At 39.8% G+C, this 18821-nt stretch overlaps 1 protein-coding gene across 1 annotated transcript in view; it reads right to left on the minus strand.

Annotated features, from left to right (window-relative positions):
• Window positions 1-18821, minus strand: part of LOC126337044 (GRIP and coiled-coil domain-containing protein 2-like) — a 252037-nt gene that overhangs the window by 140944 nt on the left and 92272 nt on the right. The window contains exon 7 of the mRNA XM_050001367.1: window positions 13497-13733. Coding sequence (XP_049857324.1) covers window positions 13497-13733 — 237 coding nt within the window. The remainder of the gene's footprint in view (window positions 1-13496; window positions 13734-18821) is intronic.

The following is an 18821-nucleotide window of genomic DNA, read 5'->3' on the forward strand; positions in this document are numbered from 1 at the left end:
GCCAGAGGTTACTTTAACGTCTGTAGACGTCTGTCCATTGATAACAACATGCTGTGTTCTGTTTGCTAAAAACTCTTCAATCCAGCCACACAGCTGGTCTGATATTCCGTAGGCTCTTACTTTGTTTATCAGGCGACAGTGCGGAACTGTATCGAATGCCTTCCGGAAGTCAAGGAAAATAGCATCTAACTGGGAGCCTGTATCTAATAATTTCTGGGTCTCATGAACAAATAAAGCGAGTTGGGTCTCACACGATCGCTGTTTCTGGAATCCATGTTGATTCCTACAGAGCAGATTCTGGGTTTCCAAAAATGATATGATACTCGAGCAAAAAACATGTTCTAAAATTCTACAACAGATCGACGTCAGAGATATAGGTCTATAGTTTTGCGCATCTGCTCGACGACCCTTTTTGAAGACTGCGACTACCTGTGCTCTTTTCCAATCATTTGGAACCTTCCGCTCCTCTAGAGACTTGCGGTACACGGCTGTTAGAAGGGGGGCAAGTTCTTTCGCGTACTCTGTGTAGAATCAAACTGGTATTCCGTCAGGTCCAGTGGACTTTCCTCTGTTGAGCGATTTCAGTTGCTTTTCTATTCCTTGGACACTTATTTCGATGTCAGCCATTTTTTCGTTTGTGGGAGGATTTAGAGAAGGAACTGCAGTGCGGTCTTCCTCTGTGAAACAGCTTTGGAAAATGGTGTTTAGTATTTCAGCTTTATGCGTGTCATCCTCTGTTCATCCCGGAGTGTCTGGATATGGTGTTTCGAGCCACTTACTGATTTAACGTAAGACCAGAACTTCCTAGAATTTTCTGTCAAGTCGGTACATAATATTTTACTTTCGAATTCACTGAACGCTTCACGCATAGCCCTCCTTACGCTAACTTTGACATCGTTTAGCTTCTGTTTGTCCGAGAGGTTTTGGCTGCGTTTAACCTTGGAGTGAAGCTCTCTTTGGTTTTGCAGTAGTTTCCTAACTTTGTTGTTGTACCACGGTGGGTTTTTCCCGTCCCTCAGAGTTTTACTCGGCACGTACCTGTCTAAAACGCATTTTACAATTGCCTTGAACTTTTTCCATAAACACTCAACATTGTCAGTGTCGGAACAGAAATTTTCGTTTTGATCTGTTAGGTATTCTGAAATCTGCCTTCTATTGCTCTTGCTAAACAGATAAACCTTCCTCCCTTTTTTTATATTCCTATTAACTTCCCTATTCAGGGATGCTGCAACGGCCTTATGATCATTGATTTCCTGTTCTGCACTTACAGAGTCGAAAAGTTCGGGTCTGTTTGTTATCAGTAGGTCCAAGATGTTATCTCCACAAGTCGGTTCTCTGTTTAATTGCTCGAGGTAATTTTCGGATAGTATACTCAGTATAATGTCACTCGATGCTCTGTCCCTACCACCCGTCCTAAACATCTGAGTATCCCAGTCTATATCTGGTAAATTGAAATCTCCACGTAAGACTATAATATGCTGAGAAAATTTATGTGAAATGTATTCCAAATTTTCTCGCAGCTGTTCTGCGACTAATGCTGCTGATTCGGGAGGTCGGTAAAAGGAGCCAATTATTAACCTAGCTCGGTTGTTGAGTGTAACCTCCACCCATAATATTTCACAGGAACTATCCACTTCTACTTCACTACAGGATAATCTACTACTAACAGTGACAAACACGCCACCACCAGTTGCATGCAATCTATCCTTTCTAAACACCGTCTGTGCCTTTGTAAAAATTTATCTCTGGCTTTAGCCAGCTTTCTGTACCTATAACGATTTCAGCTTCGGTGCTTTCTGTCAGCGCTTGAAGTTCCGGTACTTTACCAATGCAGCTTCGACAGTTTACAATTACAATACCGATTGCTGCTTGGTCCCCGCATGTCCTGACTTTGCCCCGCACCCTTTGAGGCTGTTGCCCTTTCTGTACTTGCCCGAGGCCATCTAACCTAAAAAACCACCCAGTCCACGCCACACAGCCCCTGCTACCCGTGTAGCCACTTGCTGCGTGTAGTGGACTCCTGACCTATACAGCGGAACCCGAAACCCCACCACCCTATGGCGCAAGTCGAGGAATCCGCAGCCCACACGAACGCAGAACCGTCTCAGCCTCTGATTCAGACCCTCCACTCGGCTCTGTACCAAAGGTCCGCAGGCAGTCCTGTCGACGATGCTGCAGATGGTGAGCTCTGCTTTCATCCCGCTAGCGAGACTGGCAGTCTTCACCAAATCAGATAGCCGACGGAAGCCACAGAGGATTTCCTCCGATCCATAGCGACACACGTCATAGGTGCCGACATGAGTGACCACCTGCAGATGGGTGCACCCTGTACCCTTCATGGCAACCAGAAGGACCCTTTCCCCATCTGGAATGACTCCCCCCGGTATGCACACGGAGTGCACATTGGTTTTCTTCCCCTCTCTTGCTGCCATATCCCTAAGGGGCCCCATTACGCGCCTGACATTGGAGCTCCCAACTACCAGTAAGCCCACCCTCTGCGACTGCCCAGATCTTGCAGACTGAGGGGCAACCTCTGGAACAGGACCAGCAGGCATCTACGGCCGAACATCAGTATCAGCCGGAGACAGAGCCTGAAACCGGTTCGTAAGACAAACTGGAGAGGCCTTCCGTTCAGCCCTCCGGAATGTCTTTCGCCCCCTGCCACATCTCGAGACGACCTCCCACTCTATAACAGGTGAGGGATCAGCCTCAATGTGGGCAGTATGCCGGGTAGCCACAGTTGTAGTCCGATCGGGGGATGCGTGGGACGAGCTGGCCGTCCCCGACAAACCCCCATCCGGACCCCCACAGTGATGCCCATTGGCAACAGCCTCAAGCTGTGTGACCGAAGCCAACACTGCCTGAAGCTGGGAACGAAGGGATGCCAACTCAGCCTGCATCCGAACACAGCAGTTGCAGTCCCTATCCATGCTAAAAACTGTTGTGCAAAGAATGTCTGAATTAATCTACAGAGAGCACAAACAATTTGACACAAAATTTAAACGGTTATTGAAATACAAGAGTGCCTAGTAAATGCAGTAAAGCTGCTACTTGGGCACTGCTAACACACTGCTAACACACTGCTTGGCGAAGGAAGGAGACTACGCGATTTTACACTATTCAGGTACTAAAAATGCGATGCTACAACTCTCAAGTACTATAATACACCCGAAATTTATGAATTAAACAATGCAAGTACCAAAAACACGCAAAGAAATTAAGAATTAAACTACGTAACAAATGAGTGAGCTAGGAGTATATGACTTGCTGCTGCAGCTGCTTACCCAACGGCGGCAGGGAATATAATACCCTGGAACATATTTAAGCTTTTATGAGCTGTGATGGTAACAGAAATATTCCCCAACTTGTCACAAGTGAGTAATGCCCGTGACTGGGCAGAGGATGCCGTTTTTATCGACTGACCCTGACCTCATTTTGGACAAGCTCTCCACGTCCCCAAACTTTTCCTTTAAATGCTCTACAGAAAACTGAGGCTTCATTGAGACAAAGGAGCCCCATCAGCTTTCGTACATATGCGGTACAACGGTGAATAAGGTTCGTTGCCATCCTTAGCCTGGCATTCCTCCCAGGGTGAGGCCAGGGAATGGAACGAGGGAAACGATTTAAAATCATACTTCCTTGCATTGTACTGGGACTTGGAACGCTTAGAGTCTGCTGGTGTTTGATCATCAGCAAGTGATGACGTGGTACGTTTTATTGCACGTCATCCGCCCTGATGCCACACACCCCGACCTGGGGCCCTCCCGATGGGCGCCACCGAGCTGCAGCGAAGACCACCTGGCAGGATGGCCATTGCTGGGAGTCCGATGACCCAAGGTGACAGGCGATCCCTGTATAGTCAGGGGGGTACAACCACAGGTTACATGACGGCCCCACCACAACGGACTGGCTACCGTGCTGGATATGAGGTGCAAAGAATTCCATGGTCATCGTTGGCGCAGAAAATGACACTGCACAGTGAGTGGAGGAAAGCTCACTCAGGAAGGTGCCCTCACTCAAGAGATGGAGGATAAGCAGGACTGCAATGCCATGATGAGGAAGTGGGCTAAAGATCTCAATGCCCAATGAGCACGATGCACTGTGTAAGGCGTCTTTCCCAAATTGGCTCGATCATTGGGAAAATTTAGGAAGATGGAGGTGGAACCCGACAGCGGACCATCACATAAAGGCCGAAAGGTGTGAGACTCCTTTTAGTTGCCTCTTACGACAGTGTCCGCAGGGGGGAGGAGGGAGAATGTATGACAGCCTAAACTTGTCGTCCTGCTCATCTCCTGGCTCTCTGTGTAATGGGAATTTGCTTTGACTACGGAACTTTTATTTCTCGGTCTGCATAATTTTCTTGTGACCAGTGTTACATTCCACCCCATGAACCATGGACCTTGCCGTTGGTGGGGTGGCTTGCGTGCCTCAGCGATACAGATAGCCGTACCGTAGGTACAACCACAACGGAGGGATATCTGTTGAGAGGCCAGACAAACGTGTGGTTCCTGAAGAGGGGCAGCAGCCTTTTCAGTAGTTGCAAGGGCAACAGTCTGGATGATTAACTGATCTGGCCTTGTAACAATAACCAAAACGGCCTTGCTGTGTTGCTACTGCGAACGGCTGAAAGCAAGGGGAAACTACGGCCGTAATTTTTCCCGAGGGCATGCAGCTTTATTGTATGATTAAATGATGATGGCGTCCTCTTGGTTAAAATATTCCGGAGGTAAAATAGTCACCCATTCGGATCTCCGGGCGGGGACTACTCAAGAGGATGTCGTTATCAGCAGAAAGAAAACTGGCGTTCTACGGATCGGAGCGTGGAATGTCAGATCCCTTAATCGGGCAGGTAGGTTAGAAAATTTAAAAAGGGAAATGGATAGGTTAAAATTAGATATAGTGGGAATTAGTGAAGTTCGGTGGCAGGAGGAACAAGACTTTTGGTCAGGTGAATACAGGCTTATAAACACAAAATCAAATAGGGGTAATGCAGGAGTAGGTTTAATAATGAATAGGAAAATAGGAATGCGGGTGGGCTACTACAAACAGCATAGTGAATGCATTATTGTGGCCAAGATAAATACGAAGCCCACATCTACTACAGTAGTACAAGTTTATATGCCAACCAGCTCTGCAGATGATGAAGAAATTGAAGAAATGTATGATGAAATAAAAGAAATTATTCAGGTAGTGAAGGGAGACGAAAATTTAATAGTCATGGGTGACTGGAATTCGAGTGTAGGAAAAGGGAGAGAAGGAAACATAGTAGGTGAATATGGATTGGGGCTAAGAAATGATAAAGGAAGCCGCCTCGTAGATTTTTGCGCAGAGCATAACTTAATCATAGCTAACACTTGGTTTAAGAACCATGAAAGAAGGTTGTATACATGGAAGAACCCTGGAGATACTAAATGGTATCAGATAGATTACATAATGGTAAGACAGGGATTTAGGAACCAGGTTTTAAATTGTAAGACATTTCCAGGGGCAGATGTGGACTCTGACCACAATCTATTGGTTATGAACTGTAGATTAAAACTGAAGAAACTGCAAAAAGGTGGGAATTTAAGGAGATGGGACCTGGACAAACTGAAAGAACCAGTGGTTGTACAGAGTTTCAGGGAGAGCATAAGGGAACAATTGACAGGAATGGGGGAAAGAAATACAGTAGAAGAAGAATGGGTAGCTCTGAGAGATGAAGTAGTGAAGGCAGCAGAGGATCAAGTAGGTAAAAAGACGAGGGCTAGTAGAAATCCTTGGGTAACAGAAGAAATATTGAATTTAATTGATGAAAGGAGAAAATACAAAAATGCAGTAAATGAAGCAGGCAAAAAGGAATACAAATGTTTCAAAAATGACATCGACAGGAAGTGCAAAATGGCTAAGCAGTGATGGCTAGAGGACAAATGTAAGGATGTAGAGGCTTATCTCACTAGGGGTAAGATAGATACTGCCTACAGGAAAATTAAAGAGACCTTTGGAGATAAGAGAACCACTTGTATGAATATCAAGAGCTCAGATGGTAACCCAGTTCTAAGCAAAGAAGGGAAAGCAGAAAGGTGGAAGGAGTATATAGAGGGTCTATACAAGGGTGATGTACTTGAGGACAATATTATGGAAATGGAAGAGGATGTAGATGAAGATGAAATGGGAGATACGATATTGCGTGAAGAATTTGACAGAGCACTGAAAGACCTAAGACGAAACAAGGCCCCAGGAGTAGACAACATTCCATTAGAACTACTGACAGCCTTGGGAGAGCCAGTCCTGACAAAACTTTACCATCTGGTGAGCAAGATGTATGAGACAGGCGAAATACCCTCAGACTTCAAGAAGAATATAATAATTCCAATCCCAAAGAAAGCAGGTGTTGACAGATGTGAAAATTACATAACTATCAGTTTAATAAGTCACAGCTGCAAAATACTAACACGAATTCTTTACAGACGAATGGGAAAACCAGTAGAAGCCAACCTCGGGGAAGATCAGTTTGGATTCCGTAGAAATACTGGAACACGTGAGGCAATACTGACCTTACGAATTATCTTAGAGGAAAGATTAAGGAAAGGCAAACCTACGTTCCTAGCATTTGTAAACTTAGAGAAAGCTTTTGACAATGTTGACTGGAATACTCTCTTTCAAATTCTAAAGGTGGCAGGGGTAAAATACAGGGAGCGAAAGGCTATTTACAATTTGTACAGAAACCAGATGGCAGTTATAAGAGTCGAGGGACATGAAAGGGAAGCAGTGGTTGGGAAGGGAGTGAGACAGGGTTGTAGCCTCTCCCCGATGTTATTCAATCTGTATATTGAGCAAGCGGTAAAGGAAACAAAAGAAAAGTTCGGAGTAGGTATTAAAATCCATGGAGAAGAAATAAAAACTTTGAGGTTCGCCGATGACATTGTAATTCTGTCAGAGACAGCAAAGGCCTTTGAAGAACAGTTGAACGGAATGGACAGTGTCTTGAAAGGAGGATATAAGATGAACATCAACAAAAGCAAAACAAGGATCATGGATTGTACTCGAATTAAGTTGGGTGACACAGAGGGAATTAGATTAGGAAACGAGACACTTAAAGTAGTAAAGGAGTTTTGCTATTTGGGCAGCAAAATAACTGATGGTCGAAGTAGAGGATATAGAATGTAGATTGGCAATGGCAAGGAAAGTGTTTCTGAAGAGAAATTTGTTAACATTAGGTATAGATTTAAGTGTCACAAAGTCGTTTCTGGAAGTATTTGTATGGAGTGTAGCCATGTATGGAAGTGAAACATGGACGATAAATAGTTTGGACAATAAGAGAATAGAAGCTTTCGAAATGTGGTGCTACAGAAGAATGCTGAAGATTAGATGGGTAGATCACATAACTAATGAGGAAGTGTTGAACAGGGTTGGAGAGAAGAGAAGTTTGTGGCACAACTTGACCAGAAGAAGGGATCGGTTGGTAGGACATGTTCTGAGGCATCAAGAGCAAAAATCGTAGAGGGAGACCAAGAGACGAATACACTAAGCAGATTCAGAAGGATGTAGGTTGCAGTAGGTACTGGGAGATGAAGAAGCTTGCACAGGATAGAGTAGCATGGAGAGCTGCATCAAACCAGTCTCTGGACTGAAGACCACCACCACCACAACAACAACAACAACAACAACAACAAGTGTTACAGTACAAGGAATGGGTGTATGGGAAGGGATGGTGGTATCATTTTTTCCACTTATCAATCACAGTAGTAGTGATGGTAGTGAATGTAGCAGGAGTACAATTGAGAAAATACTGAATTCTGAACTTCTAAACTGAGATATCTATATCTAAGGAGGGATCCAATTCCCATCCTCTTGCTCTCCTTGAAGGACCTCTATTCCTTAACGTTAATGATTTAGTGTTTGATTTGGCGGTGACCATTGGCAGCATCAAGTGACATCTGTCTCCTCCTTTGTGGTGTAGCATACCTCAGGCATTTATCAGAAATATTGTTTTGAGGGGGTTCCTAATTGAGGTATTTTTCGCAAAACTCTACAACTGTTATTATTTTGTTTAATTAAACATATGATGACAGAGTGTCACTGATTATCAGATATTATAAGACAATTTCATTCTGTCACAACTGCAAAGCTTTTAAACTTGTTCAATAAAATTATGTGATGCAACTGTATCCCATGTCTCCTCTGCTTGTATTTCTGCTTAGATCCATCAAGCCATTTTCTGAGCCATAAGGCCGACGGTGTAGCCTTATCACCCACCTAATAAACATGGCACTTGCACTATCAGGCATGCGGACACAAATCACAGCTGCACAAATGTCATTTGGGTGGCAATGATGTAGAGTAATGGTGATTTTGTAAGAACTCGTAGAAAAGACGACAATAAACTATGGAAGAGGTGTAATTTTTGTAATGTCAGTGAGGATGACAATGAAAAGCAGGATTCATCTGTAATAAATTTTTGTATAGACTTGCAAGGACTTGACATACTATGGGGATTAAATAACATGCTTACTGTTTGAGCTGCTGCATTATAATGGAAACTTAAATGTAACATAAAGTCACAAAACTTTATAATTAATAATGCTTAATGTCCTATAAATACTGGGAATGTGAAAGAAATTTTACTTTACAGTATCTGTGGAACAAGAAGCGACAATAAATTTTCACGTTTGCATTACAGAAAAGTTTCAAGACTGATGCAACAGTTCACACGCAGTAAGAATTACATTTAAATTCATTATAATTAACCACCTCAGGTAGAAGATGAGCTCTGTTGTGCTCCAGAATTTTCGCTCTTTTTAACTTTTGCATGCTACTGTTGAGGATGTCAGAAAACCAGCTCAGTGAAAAAAAACTGTGTATTTTACATGTTTATTTTCATATATAAACCAACTACCAGTATTTCGTTCGTTAGGTGTGAGATCACTTTTGTCAGATAAATTGTCTTCTGCAAATCTAAATCCTGACATATTACATGATACACATGCACAATATACCACTCCACACAGAAACTTAAGTTGTGATACAATTAAAATGCAGTGTATGTTGAATGTATCATAACTTGTTTCTGTATGGCATGATATCCTGTGCATTTTCAACAAAAGTACTGAAAAATGTATTCACACTTCATCATCAGTCGTAATCTACATTTGAGTTTTATACAATTTTGGCACTAGTATCCTCATCCGAATAGTCATTCCCCTTAATTTCAGTGTATATCTATATGGATGATAGATTCTTGAGACTTTTCAAAAGTTAATGTGTTTTACGCTTAACATATTTTGTGGTAAATGACTTCAAGTTACAGTTGTGCATTCTACAAGTTTCAGCAGCAATATTCCCACATTTTTGCCCTTTGTTGACCAGTGTGTTCTAAGTACCCAGTTGACAGTGTACAATAATAATGTAATGTATCTCTTATGATGTTGACTGCTTTGACATACCAGTGTGTTTTGCACATATAAAAACTTGTTATATCATATTCTGTTTAGTTTCCCCTTTCGAAAGTAACATATATTGTTTGTATTTGCCATACATTACTGCTTTTCCAAGTTTGTAGTGCGGGTCTGTTAGTGAAAATAACACCAACAAAACATTCGTTTGAGATCCAAATATCCAAGAAGCTTTATAAACTCAGTAAATTTTATTCCAGCTTTTTCTCCTATAACATATATCACTTACAAGGAAAGGTCCCCAGCAGTGGGATCAACTTCTTGAAACCTTTTACACAGTTATGTAGGTTAACATCCCAGGTATCACACACTGCAGCCATTAACCCTGGCAGGCCCTTGTTTGCAAAGTGGTGTACACTGTGAAGATGTTTAAGATGACAAGTATCCTGTATGCCCCAGCATTTCATCAACTGATAAAATTGCGGAAAAATTAAAAGAAATGATTAAGATCAATCACTGAATCAAAATCAGAGAAGTCACAAATGATGTTGGCATATCAATTGGCTCATGTCATGGAATTTTCTCTGGTGGTTTGGGTATGAAGCTTGTGAAAGCAAAATGTGTTCAAAAATTCTGAACAGAAAACAACAGTGAATGCATAGTTGCTCAGCAGTCACTATGTGAAGACTACAACAATGCAGAATTACTGAAATGTTTCATAATAGCGATGAAACACTGGTTTACAGGTAAGGCATTGAAACTGAGGCTCCATTTCCTCAGAGGATGTACACTGCATCACAAAGAACAAAAAAAGCTTGACAAGAAGAGTCAAATGTGAAGTTATGCTCACTGTTTTCTTTGATTTTAACAGCATAATGTTCCAAGAGTGCTTGCCACAAGTTTGAAGAATTAACAAAAAGTACTACTTACAAGTTCAACGTCTGTGTGTAATAATAATAATAATAATAATAATAATAATAATAATAATAATTAAAAAATAATACATCAACAATTTGCCACACAACATAAACTAAATAAACAACACGTTCCCACATACAAGTATGCACCACAAAATGTACTGGAGAATGATGAATACAAATTATACTGGAACAGAACCATTATAACAGATAAAACCAACACCACATAACAAACCTGACATCATACTCATCAATAAAAAGAAGAAATTAACACAACTAATCGAAATATTCATACCCAATACAACAAATATACAAAAGAAAACAGGAGAAAAAATTGAAAAATACATCCAACTGGCTGAGGAAGTCAAGGACATGTGGCATCAGGATAAAGCTGACATTATGCCAATTATACTATCAACTACAGGAGTCATACCACACGATATCCACCAGTAAATCAACGCAATACAGCTACATCCAAACATATATATTCCAAGACTTACCAAGCAGGAAAGAGCCGGTAGTCAGGCACAATAAAATAACACACACACACACACACACACAAAATTTCGAGCTTTCGCAACTGGCGGCTGCTTCGTCAGGAAAGAGGGAAGGAAAAGGAAAGATGAAAGGATGTGGGTTTTAAGGGAGAGGGTAAGGAGTCATTCCAATCCCGGGAGCGGAAAGACTTACCTTAGGGGGAAAAAAGGATAGGTATATGCGCGCGCGCGCGCACACACACACACACACACACACACACACACACACACACACACACATCCATCCATACATACATACACAGGGTGCACTCAGCCTTGCAACACAAATTGAGGAACTACTTGAATCAGTAGCAGCGGCTACCTGGACTGGAAAGTCTCTGCAAAATGGCAGAGAGAGTAGAGTGCTCATTACATGCCTCTCTATACCACTCAACATGCTGCTGCAAGGCGTAGGATAACACAGCAGCTGGAAAACATCCCTTGGGCCTTCATGGGCTGGACGAAAAACTCGTTTTAATAAAAAAAGAACATACTGATTTGTGGTGAAACAATTCACAACTTTGCACCCAGACATTGCACCTGCTCACACTTCATTGTTTTTTCTTGAATTTTTGGCCAAAAACATTGTTTTAATGATAACCCAATCACCATATTCACCTTTTGCCTGTTCGGAAAAAAATAATAAAAACATTTTAGGGCCATTGCTTTACAAGCACTGGTGAGATTAAAAACTGCTTAGCTGAGAGAGAGAAAAGTTATTCCAAAGACGTAGTTCCAGAAGCCTTTAGGGGCTAGGAAAAAGCACTGGCACAAGTGAATAATATCTAATGGGGACTATTTTGAAGGGATACCACTGATGTAGACAAATAAATAAAATTCTTCCCAAAAAATAAAAATTCTCTTTCTTTTTAATACTCCACACATATTAAAGAAGAACTGTGACTGACCTTCTGAAAGTGAAACCATTGTTTCTGGGTGTAGGTTTTTACAACCATTTTGTAATAAAAACAATAAAGAGAATGTGCTGTGTTTGCCCAATCAGCTTTCAAGACAGTGACATGTGATTTCATCACACAGAACATCCAAACTTGGGCAGTAATTTTCACATGCCTTTTTTACCATCATGAAGAGAAATCATTTAGTATCAATTTCAATCTGATTTCTCTTTCTGTATTTAGAACATACAAAATAAAGGGTGATGATTTTAGAAACTTTTCTGGATGCAACATCTATGTGTTACTTCATGCCCAGGCTTGAGTGTGCAAATGATCTCTAAATATAAACACTTTAAATCCTCATGATTTTGCAGCTCTTAAACATGGTTCTATGACTCCAGAAAGACCACTGATACATTAGTCAACTTCAGATGCACTCTGCAGAATGAAGTATGAAAAGATTAACCAAAACCCTTACAATTCACAAATCGATCGAATGGATCAATTGCAAATTAGCACCATTTAGTATCAGTTCATTCTTTATGTCAATGTAAACCACTCATGAGAAGGGACTCTGGCCATCAAATGGCGGTGTGTTCACATCACATGGAATACCAGCATAATGTTGCCTCACTTAGCTTAGTACTGAACGGCGAATAGCACGGATCATGCAGAAGTAGAGCTAATAATGAATAAGAAAGTAAGAATGTGGCTAAATTACCATGAGCTGCATAGTGAACACACTATTATAGCCAAAGCCAGCTCCCACCACAGAAGAACATGTATATATGCCAAATAGCTCAGGAGACAAAAAATAATTGAAAGACATAATGACAGAAAATCAATTATTCAGATTGTTAGAGGAGATGAAAATTTAATTGTGCAGCGTAAAGAATTCAAAAGTAGAAAAGGAAGACAAGGAAAAATAGTACATCTCAGACGGAATGAATGGGGAAGTTGCATGGATATTTTGCACAAAACAGAATTTAATTTTTGCAGATACTTAGTTTAAGAGTCATGATATAAATTAGTATGCATGGAAAAGATCTGGAGACAACAGAAAGTGGGTGATAAAATAAGCATACTCATCAAGGGGCTAAACTTAACCTCAGCAGACACAGTTCAGATGATAGCTGAACAGACCTACAGTTGGTTCATGGCTAACAGTTGAAGTCTTAATCTCACATTATGACTCATATTATGCAATTATAAACTAGCTGTTGTTAATAGAAGCGGAGATTAAAATGACATACACCAAATGAAACAACTGTACTAAATACTTTTGGATCCTGTTGGATAACAATTTAAAATGGAGTCAACACAAAATAAACTAATCAAAGAGTTCAGTTCAGCACACTTTGCTCTTAGAAGTATCTCTCATCATTTAGATTCAAAGACAAGAGAGTCAGTGAATTTTGCATATTTTCGTTCCTTATTGTCATATGGAATTATCTTCTGGGACAGCATACCTAAAGTAATTATGGAGCTTATTCAGTAGAAGCGAGGCGTAATAAGATCGTGTCAAGAAGATAGCCACACCTTTTGCAGAGATCTCTTTAAGGATCTTGGAATTCTTACACTAACTTCCAACAACTTCCCCTTCATATTGTCTGTTGCTGACAAAAACCAGTTTCAGTTTAACTATGATGTGTATAATCACAACATAAGACAGAAAAAATAGTTTTCATGTACAGTTTGACTACACATCTGCTGTTTAGACTGGAGTTATGTATTCTGATGCAAAGGAGTCCAACAAAATCCCTAAAGGTATTTTACCTGGTTCATTTCATTCATGTCATGCAGAATGCCCACACTCTCTACTGCTTGTGACTGTGCCAGTCGATCAATTATTGTGTGTAGTGTTGCGGTTGCCACAACAATCTGTTCACGCAGTACTGCTTGGAAAGATGTTGACTGTTTTTTTAACTCAATGTAACTGCAATTCAGCTGTTTAGAAGCAGTCTTAATTTTCATCAGGTTTCTATTCAGTTCCTCCTTTGACTGTTTCTCTTCCTGGGAAAAGAAAAATGAAAAACACGTCAAGTGAATAGAAAACCACTTTCTGTGTGTACTTGAGGAATGGCATAATACACACTCCACAGCGCAGGGGTTCCCAAACTTTTCTCCTGATGGAACACTTTGACAACCGTGTAACTTTGATGGAACATCTTTTTTATTTTGAAGGTTAATAAAATTTTAGATAATAATAAAATAATAATAATACTAATAATAATAATATTAACAATAATAATAACAGTAATAATATTACCAAAAATGTTGGGAGGGAAAAATGCCATGTTGTTAATTGTTTTTTGTGTAGCACTTGTTCACTTCCCGCCAAACACCAGTGTTCTACGACCACAATTTGTTATGAAAAATAAGACTGTAAAGCAATAACTAACACAGTAATAGCACACTGAACTTACAATTTAAGAAACTTCCATTACAAAACAGTACATTATACAGTGTTTCAATAGCCCATCTTCATATTTCATTAGCAAATGAGAATGGGCACAGGCATACATGGGTGTATTTAAAAGATCAAGACATGCTTGTATAACAGAACTCTACTTATAAGCAGTTTCCTGCAACCCACTGCAATTGAAAACTTGTGCTATTTAATATTGTTGTTACAAACAGACCATAGTACAGTACAGATTAATATCAACAACAGTGACAGTGGTAGGATATGTACAAGTTTGGGAATGTAGCTCTGTCTCCATCTGTAAGATATGGCTGTGTTGTTGTGGGCAGTGTATGTTCACACAGTCACAAAAACGTGAATACATCATATTAATACACTTTTCAAATTAATGATTCCAACATAAAATATTTAAAATGCTTCATGTATTAACTAGAAACAGCCTTCATTCTGAAATTACCACACATAGTACTGCAGACAATTACAGTACCGCAGATTAAAGGAATTTCCTTTTGTGCATTTTTAGTGCATGCGTCAGGGCTATACACAGCTTCATAGTACACAGTTTGCCTCTTCTGAACCCTGTGCACGCAACAATTGAGTTAGTTCCATTGACCAGTAAAGAGATTAGTTGAAAAATAGGGTTTTGTGGCTAAAAGAGTGGGGAATAATATGGCGTCCTATGATCTTGAATAAAACCACTCTGCTTTCAGAAAAAAAGTGTTGCATTACTTATTGAATGCCCCTTGTATTTGTTATAATAATTTTATAGTCATGTCATTGATGTTCTAATTATACTCTGAGAATAGAATAGGGGTAGATGTGCAATTGCGTAGGAATTCTGACAGAACCAAAGACAGGATGTTACTACTGTAAGTATATTTTCAATGCAATAGGGTCCACAGCTGTGATGAATTTTTTGAATGATTTCTTGAAGCGTTCAGCTGCCATTTTCTTTATTTCTAGTACGATTGTACAATTTTGGCCTTAGGCTATTTTCAAGTATCTAAAATGGAAGTTTCATACACTGGATACATTAGTGACACTTGTGATTTTGATGTAGGGACAAGTCATGTCTGTAGATATACTAGGTGCATTATAACTTACTTTATGGAGAATTTTTTGGTAACAGATTATGTCATACGCGTCATTGCTCCTATGACGTGTTATGCTCAAAAATGCATATTGTTATTACTTTTGTATTGTATATTACTATACAGTAAGTATAGTCTATCTGTTTTGGAAGATTAATTTTTCTGGTAGGTGGCTCATATCTAGAACTAGTGTTTAGGACACTGACGGCAACAGTCACAAACTACTATGGTGTTTTCTTAATTACAACTGTCATGTTATCCCTGACAGACATGCTACACAAATAATAAAACTCTTGGTTTTCAATCATATCAACTGAGTTTAAATTCTCAGGCTACTGACTATATTTTCAGTCATCTTCAGGAGTTAAATTACTGACTGCTCTAATGGGCAAAACAAAGTCCAGAATTTAGATCTTACAATATATGGTATGGTCTAATACGGAACACCATGATTCAAAGTAAAAGGTACCAGACCCATCTTTAAAACTGCCATTCCACCTTCCTATAAATGGGGAGCATCGTTCTTAGCTTTTTCTTGGTGAGGAAAGCCACTGCTTATCCTGGGCCTCCCCCTCCACTCCCCTCCTCTCTCCTCCCTCCTGCATGCCCTAGTATGTGTTAACCTGTGTTGTTTACTGAAACTGAAGAGAATTTTTATTCAGTTATGCCATCATGAAAGACTCTGAGGACAAGGGGAGGACATCTAACAGTTCCTCCACTTTGTAAAAATTAGTATCTATGTCAAACCACATGTATATTCAATGGCTGTTATATTCCACAGTGCTGAAAAATTACTTTCTCACAAACTACACATGAAATATTTCTCTGACTTTGTTATAATCAGAAAAAAATTTAATTTGCAAGGACTCTTGGTTTCACAATTTCCAAAACCATATACTAATGTTATAGTGGCAAATAATCCACAAAGAGTTATACACTGAAGAGCCAAAGAAACTGGTACACCTGCCTAATATCATGTAGGGTCCCTGTGAGGTTGCAGAAGTGCTGCAACACGACGTGGTGTGGACTTGACTAAAGTTCACGTCATGTAAGAACGCAGCCCCATTTTCAGCCGTTCTGTGCATCCTCCTCCACTAGCCACTGGCAGCCAATAATATTCATTCTCTTTCTAGGTGGCTAGCTGAGAGTTACAGCTAGAGAGTGGAATCTCACTCCTACATGCTGCATTGTTGCCGTATTTTGCGACAACCGAATTATTCATTCAACTGTCAATTTTTTTTTCTTTTTTTCCCCCTTGCAGCAGTATAAATATGAATGTGTATCATTAAATATTTACGTGTGATTTTTAAAAAAAAGTGAGGTGACAGCAATAAATGTGAAGTGCTTCACAAGCAGGTGAGGCAGATTATTTACCGCATTTACAACTTTTTCAAACGTGAATTTGAAAGCCTGTCTCCTTCTGTTGACCTTTGAAAACACAAGAACAGACTGTAGAACCATGTGGTGTCCGCATAAGAGTTGTAAAAAGAATTTTAAATGAAAGTGTCAGAACAGTGGGAACCGTAGAAACACTTTGTTTCGTGTCGCCTGGAAAGCAGCGAAATCATATTAACCTGTAACAAAAATGGATGATTTTAATGATGATGTTTTAAAGTGCTTCATGTGAATGATGACTGCCTGATATCACAAAAATGTGTTACAGTTATGCAGGTTCATCAATGTAAAGAATTTAAAAGATGATGTTACCAGATAAGTTAAGAAGAGAGTTTTTAGTTCAAAGGACATAGGTACAGCACGAACTACATTCACAATTCAAGAGAAGGAGGTAGTTCAGCAGTGATGAAACATGGGTCAATTAGAAGCATTTGAAGAAGACCTGCTGGAAAATGAGTGCTGGTACTGGCAGTTTTAATGTTCTCATAGGAATAGGTTCTTGGATAATTATTCTGCATGCTGACACTTCTCCTATTTCTGTTTCTGAGAATAAACTTGTAATTACAGGTAAGAAAAACAGCAGTGATTACCATTTGGAAATGAACGCTGTCATTTTCGTTACGTGATTCACAAATCTTGTCATACCTTACTTCCAAGTCGGTCAGTGCCAATTATAATTCAACTGTTACAGAGAAAACATCAAGTAGAAACAACAGAAAAGTGCATATATTTCTCCAGCTTAAAAATTTCAAGCACTGTATAAACCAGACTTGTGCTGATCACCTGCAGCTCATTAATTTATACAAGTCAAGTGACAGAACATTCAAACTTGACTTCCTTGCTCGTGAATGGGCTCACACAGTTTTGCGTTTACCCCCATGTCACTGTCAGTGTAACCCCATAGAATTAATTTGGGCAAAGGGTTTTAAAGCTAAATGGGAGGGGAAAAACATTCAAGATAACATACAGTGCATGAGACAATAGACAAAGAGGCAACAGACAACATTCTACTTGATGAGGCAATAGACAATATTCCACATGCACCATGCACACTGTTCATATGGCATGCTGAAAAGCTTTAGAAATAAGAATTTGACAGGGAAGTGATGATGGACATAAGCCTTGAACCTATCATCATAAATTTACAATCAGATTGTTCAAAAACAGACTCAAATAGAAGTGACAATAGTATTACGATACAGACTATGGAACAAAGTAATAATATTTCTTAGTTTTAAGGACTCGTGGTTTAAAAAATGTGTTTGTCAACATATCAGTTGCATACATAAAAAGGAGAACTCTCTAGCCTTTTTGATTAGGACTTTGTATTGTATCCTTTTTGTTATGCAGACTACAGTGTTCAAAATATTGCCCAAGGAGAAGTTAAGCTTCCCCCAACATGTTGTATGCTTTAATAACATGCGAGAATGCATTCGTTAGAAGTCCGATATTTCCACATGTAAACCTCTGTCATTTTCAAGGCATGAACTGGATAAGGCCCTTAAAATGACAGTAACTGTTACTTGTCGAGACATCGGTGGTTTTTTTATGTTATCGGTCAGCATTCCCTGGAGTTATTCACAGATGATGGTTAATTGTTTGCTTGTTCAATGGATTATAAATGTGGTCTCTCACTGTAATAGAGATCGTGTTAGTTTACACTCATTATGGTCGTTAACAGCAAAACGTATGAAAACTTACTGACAATTTTTAAGATAGTAATACACACACACATTCGTTGTGTATTAAATTTTCACTTATAATGCAGTTCAAATCACAATAAATGGTAATTATTCCAAGCAGTTTCAATGATCTAGTTATTTGACAATTGTACTTCACGTCTTCACAAAGCTGTGTCAGCTGTTCTCATCTCCCAACGTCATGCATAGTAAATCTGTGGAGCAGTGGATGCAAATTTGTCAAGGTGTGAATTAATATTTCTCTCATGACAACTGAGCAAAATTGGTTTTAATATTTATTATTTCCCTTGTAGATTTGAACATACAATACAATCTACCATAGGTAAATGAGCCTGACTGTTGTTCGCAGCAACGCAGTTTGGCAACGTGGACTTTGTTTGTCCACTCTCTGCTGCCACGCATGTGCAGTTCTCATCCCCACATACTTCCTTTCCGCTCCGCCCCTATGTGCAAAAGCGCCAACCTAGGTGATACGAGCTATAATGTATGA

This window comes from Schistocerca gregaria, chromosome 2 (assembly GCF_023897955.1).
Source record: "Schistocerca gregaria isolate iqSchGreg1 chromosome 2, iqSchGreg1.2, whole genome shotgun sequence".
Classification (NCBI taxonomy): Eukaryota; Metazoa; Arthropoda; class Insecta; order Orthoptera; family Acrididae; genus Schistocerca; species Schistocerca gregaria.